The following is a 24,633-nucleotide window of genomic DNA, read 5'->3' as shown; positions in this document are numbered from 1 at the left end:
GTAGTGAAAAGTGAAAAGCTCGTACTGTTAGACAGCAGTGCCGTCTGTTAGCAAGCATCGAACATTCCTAAGGGTTGAATGCGGTGAATTACTGGACAGCAGTGCTATCTTTTAGCAACAGGAACCACTCCTCAGGTTTTTTTTTAGTAGAGATGCACCCTCGTGACAGGAGCAAAGAACCAAGACTAACAAAGGCAAAATCCTCCCAAACTTGCAATTCAAGTGGACAACAATACAATGGAAAGCTATGCATTTCACGAGATGGAATTAGTATGTTCAATATTTCTATGATGGTGGAGAAAATCGAACACTGTCTTTTCCACCTGCAGCAAACCCTAGAAGCGCTGAACGCACTAAATGATACAATACAGATAATCATCTTGATGTTGAAGCTCCTTTGTCTGTGTTTGCTTTAACAATAAAATATGTTTTTGAGTGGGGTCCGCCTTTAGCGAAACACAATTTTGTTTTTTGTCCCAGATGTGTTTCACTGCAGTTGCAGCATTATCAGTGGGCTTTTTCATTATTATGGCTGTTAAACATAAGGAATGTCCTTTACTGTTTAAATAAATATAAATATTAATTTTTAAATCGTAATTACAGGTTTTTGAAGAGCACATAAAAGTGTGTATTCATACCTTCTCACCACATGGTGTGGTTTTCCTGCGTATTACGTTTTTACAGTGACTGTTTTTCTTTACAGTTTGTCACCTGCAACTATATACAACTTAATGTAGGCAAAGCATTTACACAAAAATTACAATTTATAAACGGTTATGGTTGTGCCTGAGATTAATAATCCATGTGAAAGGTTGTGTGTGTGTGTTTATTCACATTTTGTTTAAAAAAAATGGTTCAAATGGCTGTGAGCACTATGGGATTTAACATCTATGGTCATCAGTCCCCTAGAACTTAGAACTGCTTAAACCTAACTAACCTCAGGACATCACACAACACCCGGTCATCACGAGGCAGAGAAAACCCCTGACCCCGCCGGGAATCGAACCCGGGAATTGTGTTTCACTTACAGTTTTTTTTTCTCGTCATCTTCTTCATTGCCAAGTTCCATGTATTGAGTTGTCACTGTCACCACTGTCACTGTCACTGATTACCAGCTGTAATAACAAGATGGCGGACAGTGGAACAGTAGAAGGTGTGAGAACAAGATGGCGGACAGTGGAACAGTAGAAGGTGTGAGAACAAGATGGCGGACAGTGGAACAGTAGAAGGTGTGAGCACAAGATGGCAGACAGTGGAACAGTTGAAGACATCATTGGTCTTTTTTTTTAATTTCTCAGACATGTGTGTGTGTGTGTGTGTGTGTGTGTGTGTGTGTATGTGTGTGTGTGAAAAGAAAGAGAGAGAGAGAGAGAGAGAGAGAGAGAGAGAGAGAGAGAGAGAGAGAGAGAAGTGGGGGAGAGGGAGGGAGGGAGAGAGTACATTTGAGGATTTATCATTATTATTATAATGCTATTTATTTATTTTTGGTTTTATGTGTGTGTATGTATGTATGTGACTGTGTGTACGTGTGGGGGGTTGGTATTATCTAATAATTCTTTGAAGGCAGAGAACAGAGTCCCACTTCAGAGAGCTATGTATTAATTTATTACTTGCTTTCCTTCAACTATGGCTTTTTGTATTTCATTATTTTCAATTATTTGTTTTTGTGGGGGCTGTTGCTGCATTTGAGAATTTTCAGATAAGTGTTTATGTCTGTTTATTGTCCATAAGGTGTTCAGCAAATGTGAGATGACAGCTGTTACCTTTTAATGCTCCTCTGTGTTCTGTGTTCTGGTATTAAAGTCTGTCCTATATAAACTGATTTGCAGTCCTGACACGTTAGTTGTTACACACCAGATGTGTTGTGTTTGTCTGTGCTTGTGTTGGTTATCCTTAGTTGCCTCTGTGTTGGGTTGTCTGTCCTGTGGGCTTTACGCTATTTTCAGCCCTTGTTTTTTTTGAGTATGTTGCCTATTCTGTGTGCTGCTTTGTTGTTGCAGGTGAGAGTGAACCGCTTGCTTGTTGTTGTGGGTGTTTCTTGTTCATGTGTGTTCGTTTGTGTGTTCTGTGTGTTTGTAAGTTGGTGAGAAGGCTTTTGTGTGTTGGGTGTCTTTTTTAATTTTATGGTTCAGTTTATCTATAGTGTTTGTGTCATATTAATTCCCTACAGCTATTTGTCTGATTATCTGTAAATCATTGTTATAGTTGGTTTCAGTCAGTGGAGTTTTTTTTCAGTCTGCATAACGTATATTGGAAACTGGCTGGTTTGTATGTAGTCGGATGATTGGAATATTTGTGAATGGCTGTGCTGGTGGTGGTTACTTTTCTGAATATGGAGAATTGGTGTTGGTTGTTGTGTCTGTGTATTGTGAGGTCAAGGAAATTTAACATTTTGTTGTTTTCTGTTTCTGAGGTTAATTTTATTTTTGGGTGAAAATATATTGGTATCGCTATGTAGATGACGTCATATGCCTTCTAGATGGAACGCTCAGTCGCATCCAACAACTCCAAATTGATATGAACAAAGTCCACTCAAAAATAAAATTCACTCTAGAAACACCTGACGCAGACACAGAAAGTTGCGAAAACTATACAAAGAAATGGAAACTCGCTACTTGAAAGCTGAAAAGTCTTTTGGAGGAATACTTTCGGTGATAAAAATACAGCTTGTAACACCCCCTTTATTCATTTAGGAAGTCTCTAGATTATTGAACAAATAAGAGAAGTGGGTTAGCGATTACATCCTGATACGTAAACGGTTGTTGTATTGTCCCACGTGACTGAAACCAACCTATGCACTGCTTCCTAAGATTGTAAGGATCTGTACTTCCCGATTTCCTTGAAATGATAGAAGTCACTCATTGGAAACAAGGTTTATTTACTCTCTAGACAAGTAAATGATCCCTACGCTGTCTCATATGCAATCTCACAGCCCTCACGCTGTCTAGCCACAACGTAAAAGTTAAACTGAAATTTACATCCTTAAGGGTTATGACTATTTGGCGCACAATATAATTTCCTCTTAGATCCGATAATGTCAGCGGTTACTTCTTTATTTTTGAAATACACACTTGGTAATTAATGGCGGCAACGAAAGTAATATTCAAGATTCTACTTTTTTTCATGATTTCCGATTCCTTGCAAGAGACTTGATCAAAGTTCTTCCACATTTATAGTTCTACTTACTCAGTTCACTGAACTATGCAAAATTTTATTCGTGCGGAATTTTCTTCACATTAATATAAACCGACCAACACTCGGACTGCACCCCGTCCGTCATCATTGGCCGCTCATCTTAGACTGCTCTGCTTCTCACGTAGCTGCCTGTTGGCGCGAATCGTTACGCATTGGAAGCCCAGCGATGTGGTATCCACCGGAAACGGTTGTTAATAATCGGTTACTTCGTTACGGTATTGACAACGGTACCCTCACAAGCTGATACACTATCTGCAACTTCAGCAGCCCACCGACACGCCTATATAACCATCAAGTTGCCTACGATCAAACGACAACCTTTCCCAGGTGACATAAAAGTATGGCTTCGATTCCGGGAGCATTTCACAGTGTGAGGGTTCTCTCCTTCTTGAAGCAATCTTGTTTCTCGTTTAAGAGGAACCCCGCCTCCAACCATGCCTTTCCTCTGAAATGGTTACTAGTATGTAATAACAGGCACTGTTAGGATTACAAATAGAGTTTATTATCCTAGTTACAAATCAGTTTAACTTCCGATGGGCAATAACACAGACTCTCCCTATAGTTTTGAGCTAAATTCGGTTCTGTGCTATACACGGAACTCCCTAGTTACTGAGCCCCACGATCACGAAACTTTGCCATTTATGGAGCTCCATGGCACGTGGCTGTGATGTGCAGACGCTGAGCCCCAGCCTGGTCTGACGTCACGAGCAGCCTTCCGACGCCCCCGGAGTAACTCCAACATAAATTACCACCACGCCACTCAGGGCAGAACCTAATTTCCCCCCACGTGTGACAATTGTTGCTGAAAATTAATCTTTCGCAAGTGAACTGTCAACCTTATATACAGGGTGGTCCATTTCTCGTGACCGGACCAAATATCTCACGAAATAAGCGTCAAACGAAAAAACTACAAAGAAAGAAACTTGTCTAGCTTGAAGGTGGAAACCAGATGCCACTATGGTTGGCCCGCTAGAGGGCGCTGCCGTAGGTCAAACGGATATCAACTTCGTTTTTTTAGAACCCCAATTTTTTATTACATATTCGTGTAGTAAAGAAATATGAATGTTTTAGTTGGACCACTTTTTTCGCTTTGTGATAGGAGGCGCTGTAATAGTCACAAACGTATAAGTACGTGGTATCACGTAACATTCCGCCAGTGCGGACGGTATTTGCTTCGTGATACATTACCCTTGTTGAAATGCAGTTGATATCCGTTTGACCTATGGCAGCGCCATCTAGCGGGCCAACCATAGCGCCATCTGGTTTCCCACTTCAAGCTAGACTAGTTTTGTTCTTTGTAGTTTTTTCGTTTGACGCGTATTTCGTGAGATATTTGGCCCGGTCACTATCAATGGACCATCCTATATATGAACAAGAACACAAACGATCTCGCAATCTCAGTTCAGCACTAAGGATGTACATCAGCAATTCCCATTTACCACCCTCCTTACAACAGCTTCCATACATTTTCGGTGTTATCGGCTATGGATAAGGACATATTCCTCTGTGGACATCTAGATGGAGAACCCAAGGATTTGATCGATGGGAGTGCTGTTACAGCTGACACATATGAACAAACAAAGCAAATTTCGAACTCTAAACACGGAGATTAAAACAGGCTTATCCAAAGCTAGTTTCATTTCTTGGAAAAATTTAACGTTTTTACCTCACGCAGTTCAGAGGCTCCAAACGTCACCTGCATTGGCAGCCGTAAGCGGATCAAAGTGCTACAAACACGGGGAGTGGATATGGGTTTTTGCAGGAGTATGCTTGCCCTTTTTGTGCTATGTGTGTTCCTAGAAGAAACATACCGACAGTGGCTTATCCAAGCAGGAGGGCAAAAGATCCAAAAGAGAATTTTACACACCTTAAGGTACTTTTTCGTAGCTGCGGGAATTTCCCACAACGTGCTGCGTAAAACGCGAGCGAGACCGCGCTCCCCTCTCGCACAGTGCAAAAATGCCAGACCGTTTTCCCAGGGTGCGGACAACGCAGCGCGCTGCGGGCTCCATCAGTGGGGAACGCTAGCTTGCTTCGGGAAGAGTCTGTCCCGCACGCACGTGCAGCGATGTTTTCGGTTGGAGGAGTGGGGGAAGTTGAAGAGGTAAAAAGCACTCCGTTTTCAAACTACGAGTGGCCTACCGTGACCATCCGACCGCCGAGTCATCCTTAGTGGAGGATGCGGATAGGAGGGGCGTGGGGTCAGCACACCACTCTCCCGGTCGTTATGATGGTATTCTTGACCGAAGCCGCTACTATTCGGTCGAGTAGCTCCTCAATTGGCATCACGAGGCTGAGTGCACCCCGAAAAATGGTCACCCATCCAAGTGCCGACCACGCCCGACAGCGCTTAACTTCGGTGATCACACGGTAACCGGTGTCTCCACTGCGGCAAGGCCGTTGCCGGAAGTCGAAGAGGTGCAACGAAATACTAGCCGACAACTGCAGTATTTCTTTCGGGGGCACGGACAGCAAGAGAGTAGGTAAGTCCTTCGATTTAATGATTGAAACATTCATCAGAAATGTCGGCTTACCGCTTCTCTGCCTCAGAGGATTATCAGCTTATCGCGTTGGTATTGGTACACCACATTTGGTGGAACATGGCTGATGCCAACCTGAAAAAGCAAAGGCGAAAGGAGTTAATTTGGGCAGAAATCGGAAAAAAGTGAGTGAAACATCTAAGAAGAAATGTTTTTGATTATGCTCAGTGTAATACATTTGTAAATATAGTTGTACTGAGCCTCTAACCACGATTATAATGAATTGGATGTTGTTGTTTTTATGATCAACGTCGTGACGACGATTACAATTCGGCCTGTTGAAGTAATCAATGATTCCACTCCTCACAGTGTATCCTCAGTTATGTCGTAACCGCCGAGATGTGCCAAGCGTAGGGCCTAACCTTTTTTCCATGAATTTCTGATACGTTTGCGTTATAAGTCGTTTGGAACTGACATTCCTCCGCAACGTCGAGCAACGGTTCTTTTACTCAAATGTTACACGCTCGTTGTTCTTCACGGTGTAATAACCTTTGTGTACCTGCTTGGCGCTTCATGAGTACTCTTCCCAATAATGTACCGTCTTCCTCCTCCTCCATAACTTCCATGTGCCAAAATTAATAGATTTTTAAATCCATCACTGTCCTGCATGTTCCTTGCAGCGCCCTGGAACTCGCGCCGAATCTATGAACCACACAATGCTGCTCTCGTCTAGGGGGAACTGTAGCACTTACCGACTTCCAAAAAACTGCAAAAATAAATTCAAACCTTTCCGAAGCTTCCTCTCGCTTTGATCCCCGCAAAAAACGTAAAGTGAAAAAGTAGATCGCTGGCTTTATTTCGGATGTTGCTTTGGTAAAAGTTTCGCGTAATACGTGAATTTTTATTTATTGCTTCACTGTTACTTCCTCTATTGGTCAAAAGGTTGCACGCGTTAACGATATGTACTGGTGAAGCCAACTATAAAATTATGTTGTTGTATGACACATAGCCCTCCCGGTTGGCCGTGCGGTCTAACGAACGGCTTTCTGGGCGGGAAGGAGCGCCTGGTCCCCGGAACCAATCCACCCGGCGGACTTGTGTCGAAGTCCGGTGAACCGGCCAGTCTGTGGATGGTTTTTAGGCAGTTTTCCATCTGCCTCGGCGAATGCGGGCTGGTTCCCTTTACTCCGCCTCAGTTACACTATATCGGCGATTGCTGCGCAAACAAGTTCTCCACGTACGCGTACACCACCACTACTCTACCACGCAAACATAGGGGTTACACTCGTCTGGTGTGAGACGTTCCCCGGGGGGGTCCACCGGGGGCCGAACCGCACAATAACCCTGGGTTCGGTGTGGGGCGGCGGAGGGGTGAAGTGGACTGCGGTAGTCGTCGTGGGGTTGTGGACCACTGTGGCTGCGGCGGGGACGGAGCCTCTCCGTCGTTTCTAGGTCCCCGGTTAACATACAATACAATACAATACGACACATAATTTAGAAGATATGGCGTAATAAATACAGAGTAGCGCGAAAAATCAACTTTTCTTAAAAGCTTGAATATTTCTCTATTTCAATACGACAAAATTTTCATTGAATAAAAAAAAGTGCCAGAGGTAGTTCTCGCATCACTCTCTCATGCACAGTTGCCAAATTATGAAAAATGTTTCCGGCCAGCATCTGATAGCGGAAGACGTAAGCATTTTCTGCACCACGCTGTGATAAATTTCCGCACCTATTAAAACTTAGCCCTATGGAGTTTTTAAACGAAGAGGTGGAGGGAGCTATCACCACAAGCAAGATACGTGGAAATACTGTTCAACTTGACAATGTTGTGTACACACGGCACCTAGTTTTCATGCAAAGGTTAAATCGAAGGGCGACAAGAACAGAAAGAACCAAAATTGAGACCGTTTTTGCGTATACTGTGAAGGGAGAGAGCAATGGGGCAAAGCCTACCGAAGGGGTGTAAGCTCAAAAACTTGAAAAAAAAAAACATCCTGAAGGAAACTAACAATTGCGTCTCATGTCTTAGACATGGCCACAAGAAAATGAAAGTTTTAAACGGGGAAGGGATCCTGTGCGAAGTGATAGGGTAAGCACCACATTTACATCTGCAATAGGCACCTCACGACAGTGAACAATGCCGAAATAGCGACTTCCAATACATACACTTGCAAATTGCTCTTGAGTATCAGAGGACCAAGTGGTAAGAGTAAACTGACACGTGCAATCCTTGACACAGGAAACCATTTTCTGATTGAATATCTTCAACTCAGTGCCCCTGAAACAACAACTCCTGAGATAACGACTTCTGAGTCAACCTGCACTTACCTCTCAAGGAGAAACGCCCGGGTATCAGCTGCAGCTTTAGAATGCAGCTGTAAGTTTTCACAATAACCAACAGTAGCACAAGTTGTTGAAGATACGACCTAGAGGCAGGAGACATGCTGGCGGATCTGAGAGAGGACTCTGAAGATGTCCCTATTTGTATCCTGATCGGATCAGATTCCTGTCGGAACACTGTCACCTTGGGACAACCGATTAAAGTATGACCTTCATTGGTTCTTCTTCCCATAATCTTCAGTTACCCTCTCACTGGAAACAGAGTTGGTACAGCAGCTAACCAGGCAACTGTTAACTTCATTGAGGGTAGCTTTCATGGAATGTCTGATTAGGCAGGGCACTGGTTTTGGGATTTGGAGACAACTGACATAACAGAGTACCAAGAGGACGAGTGACACCTATGTACAGCTTTGTTTCCCAGAAATTCCAAGAGACGTACCGAATCGAGAATGAATGCAGAATTGTACCTCTGCCTCAGAAGCAGGATATTCTTTTCTTCAGAAACTGCTCTACTGCTGGAACACTTCTTTGCCTCTTACAAAAGAAGCTGCAAGTGAAAGGAGGAATGAAGCTCATTTACCATGAGAACATGTCAAACTACATTAAGAGGGATCAGGTAGAAGCTGCAACTATGAGCTGTACATGTGGAAACATTTTACCTGCGTTATCATGTAGTGAAAAAAAAGTGCCGTGGAAGTATCAGTTCATAATTGTGTTCATTGTTTCACCACATCAAAAAGACTCTCCACCTTTGAGTGTCACCCTAGAAACAGGACGTAATTTACTGCCAATCATCGATGGAACCTTGTTACAATTTCGAAAACTTCCAACAGAACCAGTGTGTGATGTTGCCCAAGCTTTTTGTAGATGATCTTCAAAGACGTGAACAGAGATGTGGCTAGGTCCTTGTTGTATCATATCGGACTAACAAGAGAATGGCGCCTGCACCGCAATGAATGATACAATAACATATCATGTTAACACAATCTTCCGTCGGTTCTTGGTAGAACAACTTTATAATAAATAAAAAGCACCAGTTAGCTTTTGTTTTACAATATTACTTTTATTGTTAACCGGTTTTCGGCTTACAAATGTCTGAAGATGGCCTTGTAAGCCGAAAACCGGTTAACAATAAAAGTAATATTGTAATATTGTTAACCGGTTTTCGGCTTACAAATGTCTGAAGATGGCCTTGTAAGCCGAAAACCGGTTAACAATAAAAGTAATATTGTAGAACAAAAGCAAATTGTTGCTTTTCATTTACAATTACGTATCGTTTCATGGGTTTGCCATTTGGACTTGCAGCAAGCCCATTCCTTTTGTGTGAAACCAGAAGGGAATTAGCCGCACTTAATAGCGATAAATATCCGCGAAACTCAGCTAGGTGGTATACTGCATTATATACCACAGAAAAGCATTCATTTATCCCGAACATCATTTCTGATCAAGCCTACGCATGTAAGACTTCATCATCTCGGTGCACGCACTGTGCTGGGAGAACTCCGTGAAGGATTTTGGATTTTGTGAGCAAAAGTTGTCAGGTGAGTTCTTCACTCTTGCCCGCCCTGCATGATAATGACAAAATGTAGGCTCCACTACCACTGGACAGAGTTCGTACCATAAGACAATTTTTGACAGCCACTGAATTCTATATGCTAAAATTAGCCCTATTCACATGCGTCACAATATATACAGCTCTACTGTGACTGTCAGTGACATATCCAACAATGGATATTTGATTGCCGTGCAACATTCTGCAGGACGGAGAAGCCTAGCACTCACGTTTTATTCTGCCAATGTTCCAATATTACATGCAGTAACACAGAACTGTCAAAGGTATTCAAAACAATCCAGTACACTGAAATGCAGTACTCCGCGCCAATCAAAGAATCACTCGGAAGTAGATACAACACAGGCAGCTTTGAGTGTAGGCTGATGGGAACATGTGATAGGCTCCACAGTTGCTGCTTGAGGAAGGTAGTTCGTCGCACTCATGTGAATGAAGAGAGCCTCAACTCTGTTTTCGTAGTAACAGAAGCCACAATGAATTGAAGATCTATAACTCAAGAAGAGAGTGATAAGGGTTGACAGCAGCCGGATTCCTAAAAGGTGGAAAATATGTCCATGTGGGCCAGAACGGATTGGGAAGGAACTTGACAACGAGTTCCGACTGAGGAAAAAGGTTAATGAAGACCTTTGGCGTAAATCAAAAACTACGTATCTGAAACTGCTAAGATACTGTGATGAGATGAAAGGGTATTCACCAAAAAGTAGACTCAGAATTGGAGGAGTGTTTCTACTTCAGGGGGATATCAAACCAGAACACTTGTACATGAGAGCAATGGTTGAATGGATATGGCATGGGAGAGGAAACAAATCAGGTGCATCATTCTCTGCCAGCCAGCTGGAACGAAGATCAGTCGACTGGCCCAGCTCGCCATCCCCCTTGAGATTTGCCAAGACGCAGGGTGTTGGGAAATTAGAAGAGACAACTAAAGTAATCTGTTACCATTTTCTAATAAACGGTACAATGTTTGTTGGTTGATTTGGGGGAGGGGGCCAGACAGAAAGGTCATTGGTCCCATCGGATTAGGGAAGGATTGGGAAGGAAGTCGGCTTTGGCCTTTCAAGGAAACTATCCTGACATTTTCTTGAAGTGGCGACGATGAGTTAAAATGTGTACCAGACCAGGATTCGAACACGGGATCTTCAGCTTACTCGACAGGTAAGTTAACCACTGTGCCATCAGGGACACAGTGGTATCATAACTATGCAGACTATCTTGGAAAGCCTCACAGCCAATCCACATTGCCACCGAGTACCACCTATCTGCAGTCCTTGTCCATTTCCTCCTTGCTCGCTGCTCTGAGATTCCTGCAGGAGGTCGGACGAACTTGTGCATCTGGACTGAAGAAGATGGATCCATTGCCCATCTAGGCTTATTAATTATATCAATGCGTGGTGTCTATTCTTTCGTCATGTCCAAAAGAACGGAGATCACCTATTCATATAAATCTTGGAAGTAAATTTCCCCACTATTAGTAAGATCAAAAACAAAACTTTAGATGTCTAAAAACAGCAATGGGACCTTTCGGAGACAGGGAGAAGAGTGTTCTAGCTCTTCCCCAACTCCAGGATAAGACTTAAGAAACACATCAAACTGTCGCAAGGCATCATACATTTTCTCAGCAGTCATACAGAGCCCCTATCCAGTCTACCCTCATGAAACAGGTCAAATGCCAACGGCATAATGTGGGCATGTCGTACCTATCAGCACCCCTGAGCAAGTGGTGCTTGAGTGCTTAGATTTTGCACAAAAAATGGTTCAAATGGCTCTGAGCACTATGGGAGTTAACTTCTGAGGTCATCAGTCCCTCTAGAACTTAGAACTACTTAAACCTAACTAACCTAAGGACATCACACACATCCATGCCCGAGGCAGGATTCGAACCTGCGACAGTAGCGGTCGCGCGGTTCCAGACTGAAGCACCTAGAACCGCTCGGCCACACCGGCCGGCGATTTTGCACAAATTGCGTCTGAGGACAAATAGATGCTAGCGACGACTGACATTATCAAGGTCTTCCATGAAAACCAGTAATTTAATACCTAAGCTAGGCTGGTTAATAAGAGACAATGACAAGCACAACAAGATTACTGTGGACAATGAACAATCAGAATAGTCTTATATCTCAGATGCGTCAAAGATGTATTGGCATCTGAAAGGCAGCCATGACAGAATGAAGACCGTAATGGGTGAACCATCGACAGTGTACTGACTGGCCCTCAAACCAGACCTCTACTGGTTGACGTAAATTAGTGTGGAAGGAATCTCTGAGTGCCAATCCCGTTGGTGGCTGCTTCCTCTCTAAGTCAGATCAGAATCACAACTGTGAAAACAATATGTGCAACCAAGCATACCTTAAAGACCAAAATGGACTGTTGATAAAGAAAACCAGTAAAAACAACCTATTGCACAGTCAGCACTTTGTAGTTCATGTAGACTGTTAACGTAGAGTAGATCTTTCAGTAAGAGTGGTAGAAGTACAAATAATAAACTTAGCCATGACAGTTGGTGGCAGGTAGTTGAGGCCCAGCTCCTCATGACAGGAATGGTAACTTCCCAAGATTAGCCAATGAGGCTAAGACGCCAATATGTAATGGAACTTATTTAGTAGTAAAGCGTTGTCAAGTATCATACACTCTCATAGAAATTGAATGACCTTTGTCTAGGTCTCAATAAGAGTCCATTTAAATTGTATAAGGTAGCAGGCTAGTATAAAACCTTAAATGTCTAAAATGTACACTGTGAGATTACACTTCATCGCAGTCTGTGCAACACTGGTGTCAGCGAAATTGATCTAGAGGTGACTGAATCAAGGCAATCAACCCCGAGCAGCGGTACTTTCTGAGCCAAATGATGCATTTCCACCCCTGGAAGCCACAAAAGATCCGGCTGCATACAGGTAGTGGCTGTCGTCATGGCGACTGGTCTTGCATCGAGGACACCAGTTGTTGCTGACAGGTCCGCTGATATGCTCAACGAGTTGGTCTGGCCTGACCTGCTCGGCTGTGTGTGGTTGATGGACTCGCAGTTGGGTTCATGGCCAGAGTGCATCGGTTCCACCAACAAGCTATTACCTGCTTACACTTTCCGCTACCTGCGAGCCCATACTCCATAGTGCACAACGTGTAAGAGACGGGCAAGCGATTTCCAGCAGTTACACACAGCTGAATGGATCACAGCTATAGAAGGGGTGGTTCATGAGCATGGTTCAACCAACCAACTCGGCTGCGAATGGACGCTTTTAGATGCAATCAGGTTTGCTGCACTGTACGAAGATTACAGGGAAACTGCTCCCATAGATTTTCTGCTGCCACCCTTGTTACTTCTTGTATAAGGCGACGACATCCTGCTGGTACAATCAATATTGAGCCTTGCTACAATAACAGTAGTTGCTGCTGTTCTTGTAAGTTGCGATTCTACATCTGCCATTGACGTTGCAGCAATTGTAACTGGACCCTGAACTGCTCTAAACTCGCGTCTGATGATGCATGTCGTCGATGTTCGTGTCTTATGGATTGTTGTTACGTGCATCTCGCAGATATCCGGCTTTCATATCTCGCGATTTCTGGTATTTGCGCTATGTTGTCACCGCTTGTGGGATTCAAATACGATTAGATGACCTTTGGTAGCAAAGAGTTTTATTTGAATATCTGTATATAGAACAGTGTTTGCAAAGTTGCAGACTGTCATTCTTACGACAGGTAGTCTGCTTTAGTACCCTTTAAATCCCTGCAGTGATGTTGCCGGTCCCCCAGACGAGGATCGCGGAGACTGCCGAATACTTACAGCCTGTGCAAGCTCTGATGCTACAAGACCATCATTGCTGTATTCCAGGACAAGTTCAATGTAGATACGTTACAGGAGCATGTTGCTAAATGCGGGCAGCCAAGTGTGTTTTCATGAATGTTCAAATGGTTCAAATGGCTCTGAGCACTATGGGACTCAACTTCTGAAGTCATTAGTCCCCTAGAACTTAGAACTAGTTAAACCTAACTAACCTAAGGACATTACACACATCCATGCCCCAGGCAGGATTCGAACCTGCGAGCGTAGCAGTCTCGCGGTTCCAGACTGCAGCGCCTAGAACCGCACGGCCACTTCGGCCGGCTTCCTGAATGTTAAAATGGCTCTAAGCACTATGGGATTTAACATCTAAGGTTATCAGTCCCCTAGACGTAGAACTACTTAAACCTAACTAACCTAAGGACATCACAAACAGCCATGCCCAAGGCAGGATTCGAACCTGCGATCGTAGCAGCAGCGTGGTTCCGGACTGAAGCGCCTAGAACCTCTCGGCCACAGAGGCCGGCTGTTTGCGTGAGTTCCTGATTCTTTGAGGAGAGGGCTGAGGACTGTGTAACAATGAGCGGCAGCCACACTGTGCACCTTATGTAGTGTCAGTGGATAGATGCTTATCAAACGATGGGGTGGTCCATATCTCAGAGGAAGCATTTTTTCCAGTCATTTGTTTATATGGCACTTTTTCTATTTTTGGACAGTACTGTCGCTTTTAAGAAAATATTTTTAAACTTATGTTATAATTAATAAAACCAGCGCAACTGTATTATTATACATTTATTGGGTTACGACTGGTTTCGTTCATTGTACATCGTCGGGTTGCCGAGTTGTGCTAAAGTCGTGACATAAATCGTCTGGTTGTCATAGACCAAATCCAGACTGTCTAGGACAGCATTTTTATTGATCATTGACATTAGTGTCAGCTGTCTTGCTCAACATGATCAAGATATTGTTAAACATCCTGTATTTACCTTTGTCCCAACGGCCTTGCCGCAGTGGTAATACCGGTTCCCTCCAGATCACCGAAGTTAAGTGCTGTCGGGCTTGGGTAGCATTTGGTGGGTGAGCGTCTGGGTCTGCTGATCGCTGTTGGCAAGCGGGGTGCACTCAGCCCTTGTGAGGCCAATTGAGGAACTACTTGACTGAGAAGTAGCGGCTCCGGTCACGAAAACCGACAAAGGCAGTGTGCTGATCGCATGCCCCTCCATATCTGCATCCAGTGACGTCTATCGGCTGAGGACGATGGCGGTCGGACGGCACCGTTGGGCCTTCCTAGACCTGTTTCGAAAGAGTATTTGCAGTGGAAAGCATGAAATAACTGTATGACACTTACTTACATGACCTACAAGTGGTCAGACTAGTGCCTTATACAGAAAGTGTGGAACAAGATGTTACTGCGTCTGACCAATTCGGCATTACTGGCAACACTGTCCAACACCTGTTGCGATATGTGGAAATAGCCTGGAAACCTTATCTGTTGAGATGATTTACGAATGTCTCTATGCATGATTACATTGTCAAGGTTTTGGTCATACAGCATATTCATGCGTTTTATTTGCGTGAGGGTGTATTAAACTGTGAGAAGCTTCATTATGGACTATTAGCCAAAGCTGTATCAGAAAACCAAAGGCTGCTGTGAAGCATGCAGCCTGCAGAAGTTGGACCTGACCATCTGTCACTTAAGGAGGGATGAGTGAGAGAAATGATCTTCACATTCGAGGACGTGGCACGGAGATGGTCCAATATTCAACTGCAAAAATAGTTGGCTTTAATAAGCAGTGATTTACGAGGACCAAGGGGAAGACCTAACCAAAGATCGTTATTGTTATAGCATATTAAACAGTGCCAATTTGTATCACGTCTGACTAATTATCGTTTAGAGTCAGCCAAGCACTTTCAAAGTGTATGAGGAGGCATTTACCTTGCTGCAGCTAAGCGGAGCACATTTTCCATTTCACTTGGTGCTGAGATTAAGTTCAGGTCGTATCTTCAAACTGTGGGTCGTAAATATTCCATGAAATATACGTGTTGATAATGTGCATATCAGTACAGGTTACACAGAGTTTTGATAATTTTTTTGGTTTCCATTTGTTGAAGATCATTGAGTTAACAAGATCGCAGCTCCAATTAGATTTTCTAAATAGCATCCCAGATTTCTAAAACCTTTAATCAATTTGACACACTGCACATAGATAAGCCACCAATTCCTGTCAAAATATGCAACGCCACATCCCTGTACAGGGTATTGTGATGACCGAAATCTGGCAGCAGCTCAGACACCTACTGGCACCCCATGATACAAGCCTGCTTGGTAGCTTCATGGCGGTGTGAGCACAGCCAATGGATACATGCAGTTGATTTGTTCAGGTCAAGCTGTACGGGAAGCTCGCAGTATCAATTCTGCCACGCCTAGTATGGGTTGAACAAGAATCTAGATGCTTTATCCATTACTGTAAGCAGGCATATGATCTTGTTATTATGATCACGCATGCATAGGAGCCACTGGTCCATGTACGATAATGCCCAGTACCAATATATTCCAAAACACCGCACGCGAAAATGTACTTTTCAGGGAGTCATCGCATAGGTTCTAAGGTAGTCTGGATACCCCATGTCCTAGCAACCATTTGTATACCTATCAGATGAATGGGTATACTGTATCTATCCTATAGTACATGGTGAAAATTTAAAAACCCATCCGAGGCAGATTGAGCAAATCTGTTGGTTCTTTTCCATTAGTTATGGTCTATGGTGGGCCTGGGGGGTTATAAAAGCACGATATGTACATGGACAGTTCGTGAGAAAGCCACGAAAAACCATGATTTTTGGATACCAAAAGTAACAAATATGGGACTGGCCCCTTAGTTAATTTCTATTCATGGAAGTTCGTCGAATTTTTTAGCATTTAGTCTTAAGATGATGTTATCAGGGCACCTCGTAACTTTTTTCGATATCATTATCAGTTACCGAGATCCAGAGGTTCAAAGCTACCGTAATGTGCGATCTGAGGCGTAAATATAGTTTCAACTGACGTAATGGACACACGGAAGGGTTCTGAGGTCACTGAAGTATATTTTTAGTCACCATTTTTGCACCAACTTCATGTCTCTGTATAACGACAACTAAACACCTATACAGGCTCTCTTGACCCATTTCTTCGATATGCCACCTGGCAGCGTAGGCACCTTACAAAAATTCATTTTGTCGTGAGAAATTATTTCAATTTCTAAATCAAATACCGCAGTGTTTGATATGCTGCAGGTATAACCTAAAAATACTGTGTATTTTTATGTAAAGTAAGCTTGCGTTGGATGGGAGACGATATTATGTTCACTTTGTATTATGTGTACTAAAATGCCATGTGGCTAGGGCCTCCCGTCGGGTAGACCGTTCACCTGGTGCAAGTCTTTCTAGTTGACGCCACTTCGGCAACTTGGGTGTCGATGGGGATGAAATGATGATGATAAGGACAACACAACCCCCAATCCCTGAGCGGAGAAAATCTCCGACCCAGCCGGGAATCGAATCCGGGCCGTTAGGTATGATATTCCGTCGCGCTGATCACTCAGCTACCAGGGGCGGACTATGTGTACTTATTTGTCGTTTATATGTGCCAAAGTATATAAATGTGTTGAAGTATTTAAATAAACTGTCATAACTTTACTGACCTACAGAATTCGTTTTATATAAGCAGCATACCCCGCTGTAGCAGGGAAAAGAAGGGAACTAGTTGAAGTAGGCTTCTGTCAGAGCACAAAAGAAGCAAATATGCTCCTTAAAAGGCTAACAGGAAAGTGGGGTAGCAGCTGCCTCAAACCTGATTCTGGTATCCTCACCAAAAATTTTGATATTGGTACATATTCACGATTTTTTATGCTGAGAAATAGTAGCAGAGAGACAGTGACAGCAGAAGAAAGAGGAGAAAGTGCTAGTGGGAGAGAGGGGAGACAGTGATGATGGGAGAGAAAAAAGTGGCACAGAAAGAGAAAGAGAAATGGATGAAGACAATAGCAGTGAGATCAAAAGATAGATGAGACATTGGAAATGAAAAATAGAGATGAATGGAGACCATACACAGCCTTGGTGGGGTCTCCTCCACCCTGCCAGACCAGCGAACTTCAACACTAAAACATTTGCCCAATTTTCCCCAAGCCTATACCCACGTGTTAAAGTTCACGTATAGGTATCAAAACCCGAACAAACCATCCCCAAAGACGTGTGTGGAGAGGAGGCAATTGTGGTTGAAGAGATAGAGAACAAAGTAATAAAAAATGAGAGTGTGGCAATGGAACAGAAAAATTGTGGGAGAAAGACAATGAAGGTGGCAGAGAAGGGGGCAATGGTAAGGAAGAGAGAGATAAAGGAATGAAGACTGTAACAATGAGAGAGACAGACAGGAGAAAGTGCCAATGGGAGAAAAAAGGGGACAGTGGTAGAGGGACATAGTGTCAGTGAGAGATTCAAATGGCTCTGAGTACTATAGGAGTTAACATCTGAGGTCATCAGTCCCCTACAACTTAGAACTACTTAAACCTAACTGACCTAAGGACATCACACATCTCCATGCCCGAGGCAGGATTCGAACCTGTGACCGTAGCGGTCGCACGGTTCCAGACTGAAGCGCCTAGAGCCGCTCGGCCGAGAGTGAGTGGGACTGCTGTTTATGATCACAGCAAAGAGAGATTGGGTAAAAGGATTTAGAATATTCTGTATTAAAAGAGCGCAGTATTTGCACTGCAAATTTTTTGGTGGGGATGCAGAATGAGGTTTGAGGCAGCTGCTTCCCCACTCTTATGTCAAAGTCTTTTAAGGAAGAGCTTATTAGTGTTTTTGTGCTCTAACAGCAGGATTTGGCAAATAGCATAATATATGAAAGAAAACTCAATCTAAGGTCATTGCTTTCATTTTATATTGGCATATTTTACATAACTTAATACACTGAATACCTAGACATTGAATGTATTTGTCTGGAATGCGTCGAATTTTTATGTGTTGCTGGTATCTGGATAAATCCATGGTATCATGGACCAACAATGCGAGTGAAACATGCCTACAGTTTGGTTAATTGGCACAGCTTGACATGTATAATGATGTTTGGTACAGAGACGAGTGGAGGGTCTGAATCAGAGGCTGAGACGGTTCTGCGACCGTGTGGGCTGCAGATTCCTCGACTTGCGCCATAGGGTGGTGGGGTTTCGGGTTCCGCTGGATAGGTCAGGAGTCCACTACACGCAACAAGCGGCTACACGGGTAGCAGGGGTTGTGTGGCGTGGGCTGGGCGGTTTTTTAGGTTAGATGGCCTTGGGCAAGTACAGAAAGGGCAACAGCCTCAACGGGTGCGGGGCAAAGTCAGGACATGCAGGGACCAAGCAGCAATCGGTATTGTAATTGTCAACTGTCGAAGCTGCGTTGGTAAAGTACCGGAACTTCAAGCGCTGATAGAAAGCACCGAAGCTGAAATCGTTATAGGTACAGAAAGCTGGCTTAAGCCAGAGATAAATTCTGCCGAAATTTTTACAAAGGTACAGACGGTGTTTAGAAAGGATAGATTGCATGCAACCGGTGGTGGAGTGTTCGTCGCTGTTAGTAGTAGTTTATCCTGTAGTGAAGTAGAAGTGGATAGTTCCTGTGAATTATTATGGGTGGAGGTTACACTAAACAACCGAACTAGGTTAATAATTGGCTCCTTTTACCGACCTCCCGACTCAGCAGCATTAGTTGCAGAACAACTGAGAGAAAATTTGGAATACGTTTCACATAAATTTTCTCAGCATGTTATAGTCTTAGGTGGAGATTTCAATTTACCAGATATAGACTGGGACACTCAGATGTTTAGGACGGGTGGTAGGGACAGAGCATCGAGTGACATTATACTGAGTGCACTATCCGAAAATTACCTCGAGCAATTAAACAGAGAACCGACTCGTGGAGATAACATCTTGGACCTACTGATAACAAACAGACCCGAACTTTTCGACTCTGTATGTACAGAACAGGGAATCAGTGATCATAAGGCCGTTGCAGCATCCCTGAATATGGAAGTTAATAGGAATATAAAAAAAAGGGAGGAAGGTTTATCTGTTTAGCAAGAGTAATAGAAGGCAGATTTCAGACTACCTAACAGATCAAAACGAAAATTTCTATTCCGACACTGACAATGTTGAGTGTTTATGGAAAAAGTTCAAGGCAATCGTAAAATGCGTTTTAGACAGGTACGTGCCGAGTAAAACTGTGAGGGACGGGAAAAACCCACCGTGGTACAACAACAAAGTTAGGAAACTACTGCGAAAGCAAAGAGAGCTCCACTCCAAGTTTAAACGCAGCCAAAACCTCTCAGACAAACAGGAGCTAAACGATGTCAAAGTTAGCGTAAGGAGGGCTATGCGTGAAGCGTTCATTGAATTCGAAAGTAAAATTCTATGTACCGACTTGACAGAAAATCCTAGGAAGTTCTGGTCTTACGTTAAATCAGTAAGTGGCTCGAAACAGCATATCCAGACACTACGGGATGATGATGGCATTGAAACAGAGGATGACACGCGTAAAGCTGAAATACTAAACACCTTTTTCCAAAGCTGTTTCACAGAGGAAGACCGCACTGCAGTTCCTTCTCTAAATCCTCGCACAAACGAAAAAATGGCTGACATCGAAATAAGTGTCCAAGGAATAGAAAAGCAACTGGAATCACTCAATAGAGGAAAGTCCACTGGACCTGACGGGATACCAATTCGATTCTACACAGAGTACGCGAAAGAACTTGCCCCCCTTCTAACAGCCGTGTACCGCAAGTCTCTAGAGGAACGGAGGGTTCCAAATGATTGGAAAAGAGCACAGATAGTCCCAGTCTTCAAGAAGGGTCGTCGAGCAGATGCGCAAAACTATAGACCTATATCTCTTACGTCGATCTCTTGTAGAATTTTAGAACATGTTTTTTGCTCGCGTATCATGTCATTTCTGGAAACCCAGAATCTACTATGTAGGAATCAACATGGATTCCGGAACAGCGATCGTGTGAGACCCAACTCGCCTTATTTGTTCATGAGACCCAGAAAATATTAGATACAGGCTCCCAGGTAGATGCTATTTTTCTTGACTTCCGGAAGGCGTTCGATACAGTTCCGCACTGTCGCCTGATAAACAAAGTAAGAGCCTACGGAATATCAGACCAGCTGTGTGGCTGGATTGAAGAGTTTTTAGCAAACAGAACACAGCATGTTGTTATCAATGGAGAGACGTCTACAGACGTTAAAGTAACCTCTGGCGTGCCACAGGGGAGTGTTATGGGACCATTGCTTTTCACAATATATATAAATGACTTAGTAGATAGTGTCGGAAGTTCCATGCGGCTTTTCGCGGATGATGCTGTAGTATACAGAGAAGTTGCTGCATTAGAAAATTGTAGCGAAATACAGGAAGATCTGCAGCGGATAGGCACTTGGTGCAGGGAGTGGCAACTGACCCTTAACATAGACAAATGTAATGTATTGCGAATACATAGAAAGAAGGATCCTTTATTGTATGATTATATGATAGCGGAACAAACACTGGTAGCAGTTACTTCTGTAAAATATCTGGGAGTATGCGTACAGAACGATTTGAAGTGGAATGATCATATAAAATTAATTGTTGGTAAGGCGGGCACCAGGTTGAGATTCATTGGGAGAGTGCTTAGAAAATGTAGTCCATCAACAAAGGAGGTGGCTTACAAAACACTCGTTCGACCTATACTTGAGTATTGCTCATCAGTGTGGGATCCGTACCAGGTCGGGTTGACGGAGGAGATAGAAAAGATCCAAAGAAGAGCGGCGCGTTTCGTCACCGGGTTATTTGGTAACCGTGATAGCGTTACGGAGATGTTTAATAAACTCAAGTGGCAGACTCTGCAAGAGAGGCGCTCTGCATCGCGGTGTAGCTTGCTCGCCAGGTTTCGAGAGGGTGCGTTTCTGGATGAGGTATCGAATATATTGCTTCCCCCTACTTATACCTCCCGAGGAGATCACGAATGTAAAATTAGAGAGATTAGAGCGCGCACGGAGGCTTTCAGACAGTCGTTCTTCCCGCGAACCATACGCGACTGGAACAGGAACGGGAGGTAATGACAGTGGCACGTAAAGTGCCCTCCGCCACACACCGTTGGGTGGCTTGCGGAGTATCAATGTAGATGTAGATGTAGATGTAGTCCTTAATCATGTGTGCAATATGTTAATCCTCGATTTCACTCTCACTAACAGACTGGAACTGTTTTTAATGCAAAGTAATTATTTTGTTCACAGACTTACCCAGATGAATATCACTGGATAAACGGATTGAGGACTCACTTGTATCACACTATTGATGCCTTCTTCACTGAGTGCTTTGATGAACAATCCCCATCTCCTCTTATGAAGATCACTCAACCCCCGTCCCATCTTGTGAAGACCACTGAGTCCCCATCTGCTACTGTGAAGACCACTTATTCCCCATCTCCTGCTGAGAAGGCCACTGAGTCCCCATCTCCTACTGAGAAGACCACTCAGTCCCCATCTCCTACTGACAAGACCACTCAATCCCCATCTCCTGCTGAGAAGACCACTCAGTCCCCATCTCCTGTTGAGAAGACCACTCAGTCCCCATCTCCTGCTGAGATGACCACTCAGTCCCCATCTCCTGTTGAGAAGACCACTCAGTCCCCATCTCCTGTTGAGAAGACCACTCAGTCCCCATCTCCTGCTGAGAAGACCACTCAGTCCCCACCTCCTGCTGAGAAGACCACTCAGTCCCCATCTCCTGCTGATAAGACCACTCAGTCCCCATCTCCTGCTGAGATGACCACTCAGTCCCCATCTCCTGCTGAGAAGACCACTCAGTCCCCATCTCCTACTGAGAAGACCACTCAGTCCCCATCTCCTGCTGTGAAGACCTCTCAATTCCCATCTTCTGCTATGAAGACCTCTCAATTCCCATCTTCTGCTGTGAAGACCTCTCAATTCTCATCTTCTGCTGTGAAGACCATTCAAACTCCATCTAGTGCTGTGAAGACTGCTGGAAGGCTGATGGGAGTAGTGGTTGCAACATTGGCCAGCCTGCATTTTCTGTAAGGGAAAGAGTTCCACTCTTCTATCTGTGACATCTGCTTCATTGGTGAGAGCCACATGTTGATATGTACAACATTGGTACATAATAATTGGCCAATTTTACAAAAAAGAAGAAACATTTGGGTAAGTGGGCAGAAACTGTTCATTTGGCATAGTAACTGCCTTTGGTAACACAGTACATTTTCAATACAAAAATGCTTTTACCACTAGTGCAAGTAGTATGAGCAATTAAGTTGTACGAGAGAGCTGTAAGTGGTGAAATATTAGAAACTCTGTATAAGTTAGCCTTAGTGATAAAAAAAGTGGTGGCAGGATGTAGAACCCCATGGTTTTGTGTTTTTGCATGCTTCCAGTGATCAAGTGTGGGAGAACCCCATCCAGCAAGGAGTAGGATCGCAATATCTTCACCAGCAGATGCTGTTTCTTGTGCAGTTTCTGGTGATGCAAGTACAGCAGAACAAGGTACACCACATCTGCACTTATTATTCTTAATGTTAATGTGCTACAAAATTGCCAATAACAGCACACAAACTACAGTTTATACTGAAGCTAGTTGGGGTTGCACACTGAATTCTATAGTTTGAATGTGCTCACCAGTGTTGAAAATAATAGGAGGATGGTGCAGGGTTGCGTCGTTTGAGCGTAACGTATTTTGCTCGACATGCTGCTCTTTAGAAACTATATGTAATGTCGGTAGGCAGTTGCTTTTTCCCTTGCTCATAGCTATTATAGTACGTATTACAAATGAAGGTGTCTCTGCACCGAGAAAGACAACGATAGGGAAGTATCGAGGGGGAGGTTTGCTCACTTGTGGTAGCAGAAAGTGGGCAAACAACTTCCATGTTGCCATGTCTTACAATGTGTTGCTGATGAAAACAATAAATAAATCTGTATCGCCACTGAAATGTGGCTACTTTGTACTCTGTAGGATAGTATTTATCGCCGTACAGCGTTACTTCTGGTGAGATATCCAGAGCAGACTAATGAGTAAGTATCATTGATTCCAGGGATTAGTAGAGGGGAAGGGCTAAGTAATGCGCAGAACGAATAAATGGGCAGCTTTTCGACGTGCTACGTCCTATACTTTCCTATAACTGTCTGGACATGTTCTAACAGTCTGCCACTAATCCAACGAACTCTGAACATTGGTTTCCTTTCCTCTTACGTTTTCTAACGAAAACTATTCAACAGTTTTCTTCAGACTCGTGAATGAAGTTCATAACAGCAACACAAAATCCTACTGTGTATCTACAGACACTCTATCGTTATGTTTATGAGCTGCACTTTGTCCCCTGGGCAACTTTTTCCAATGTCATAATATCTACTTAAAGTATCGTGTGGGTGAGCTGAGTGGCGCAGTCGTGAGACACTGATCTCGCATTTGTGTGGATGGCAGCTCAAATCCCAGTCTAGCCACCAAGTTTCAGGTTTCTATGATTTCTTTGAATCGCTTGGGACAACTTATGGAAAATAACTCAAGCAATTCCTTCTATGCAAAGCCTTCGCTTCATCTTTTATGAGTCCATCGTCAACATTACGTTACTGAATAAATTCACAAAAGATAAATATTGTTACTGAAATTTCAAAATTGTAACTGTGTAAAAAATCAGTACATATGACACAAACAATTTATTATTGTGATTAAACTTTTTCTTGTATATGAGTATTGATGGGTAGTTATAGCTACAATGCAGAAGATCACTGTAGTAATACTGCTATTTCCTTCAAACTGTTGGATGAAATATTTAAGAGTGACCTATGTATTTTTATGGAGTCATGTTATCTAGTCAATGTATACTAATTTGTTCAAGTTGTTGTTCTTAAAACTGTTATTTATTTTCTCATCTGCCTTTTTATTAGATTCAGTTACAATAATATTCCCATAAAATCAAAATATACACATTTTACAGTGGTCAGTGTAAATATAGTGTTGTAAATAAAGTTTGTCAAAATGTTGAGTTCATATAAAACATGAAGCATGAGGTGTATTTATCGATACTGACACTACCAGAACATAAATTTCACTGACATTAACATATCAGACACACCTTGCGTGAATTCCAAAGCATTTGCCTCTTGTACAGCACTCTGATTGTCTTTTTGTCTCCAGAATACATAAAAAGGTGTTTTAGACTTATAATATAAGTATTTCAGATTATCTATAGTTCGTAATTGGAG

At 43.2% G+C, this 24,633-nt stretch overlaps 1 protein-coding gene across 1 annotated transcript in view; it reads left to right on the top strand.

The window, feature by feature from the left end:
* Nucleotides 1–24,421, top strand: part of LOC124615884 (venom dipeptidyl peptidase 4-like) — a 109,815-nt gene extending 85,394 nt beyond the window's left edge. Inside the window, exon 7 of the mRNA XM_047144052.1 lies at nt 21,655–24,421. Within this exon, the coding sequence (XP_047000008.1) occupies nt 21,655–22,458 (804 nt within the window). The 3' untranslated portion in view covers nt 22,459–24,421. The remainder of the gene's footprint in view (nt 1–21,654) is intronic.
* The last annotated feature ends 212 nt before the right edge of the window (nt 24,422–24,633 follow it).

The sequence above is a fragment of the Schistocerca americana genome, chromosome 5 (genome assembly GCF_021461395.2).
Source record: "Schistocerca americana isolate TAMUIC-IGC-003095 chromosome 5, iqSchAmer2.1, whole genome shotgun sequence".
In the NCBI taxonomy this organism is placed as follows: Eukaryota; Metazoa; Arthropoda; class Insecta; order Orthoptera; family Acrididae; genus Schistocerca; species Schistocerca americana.
This window is presented reverse-complemented; position numbering and strand designations above follow the sequence as displayed.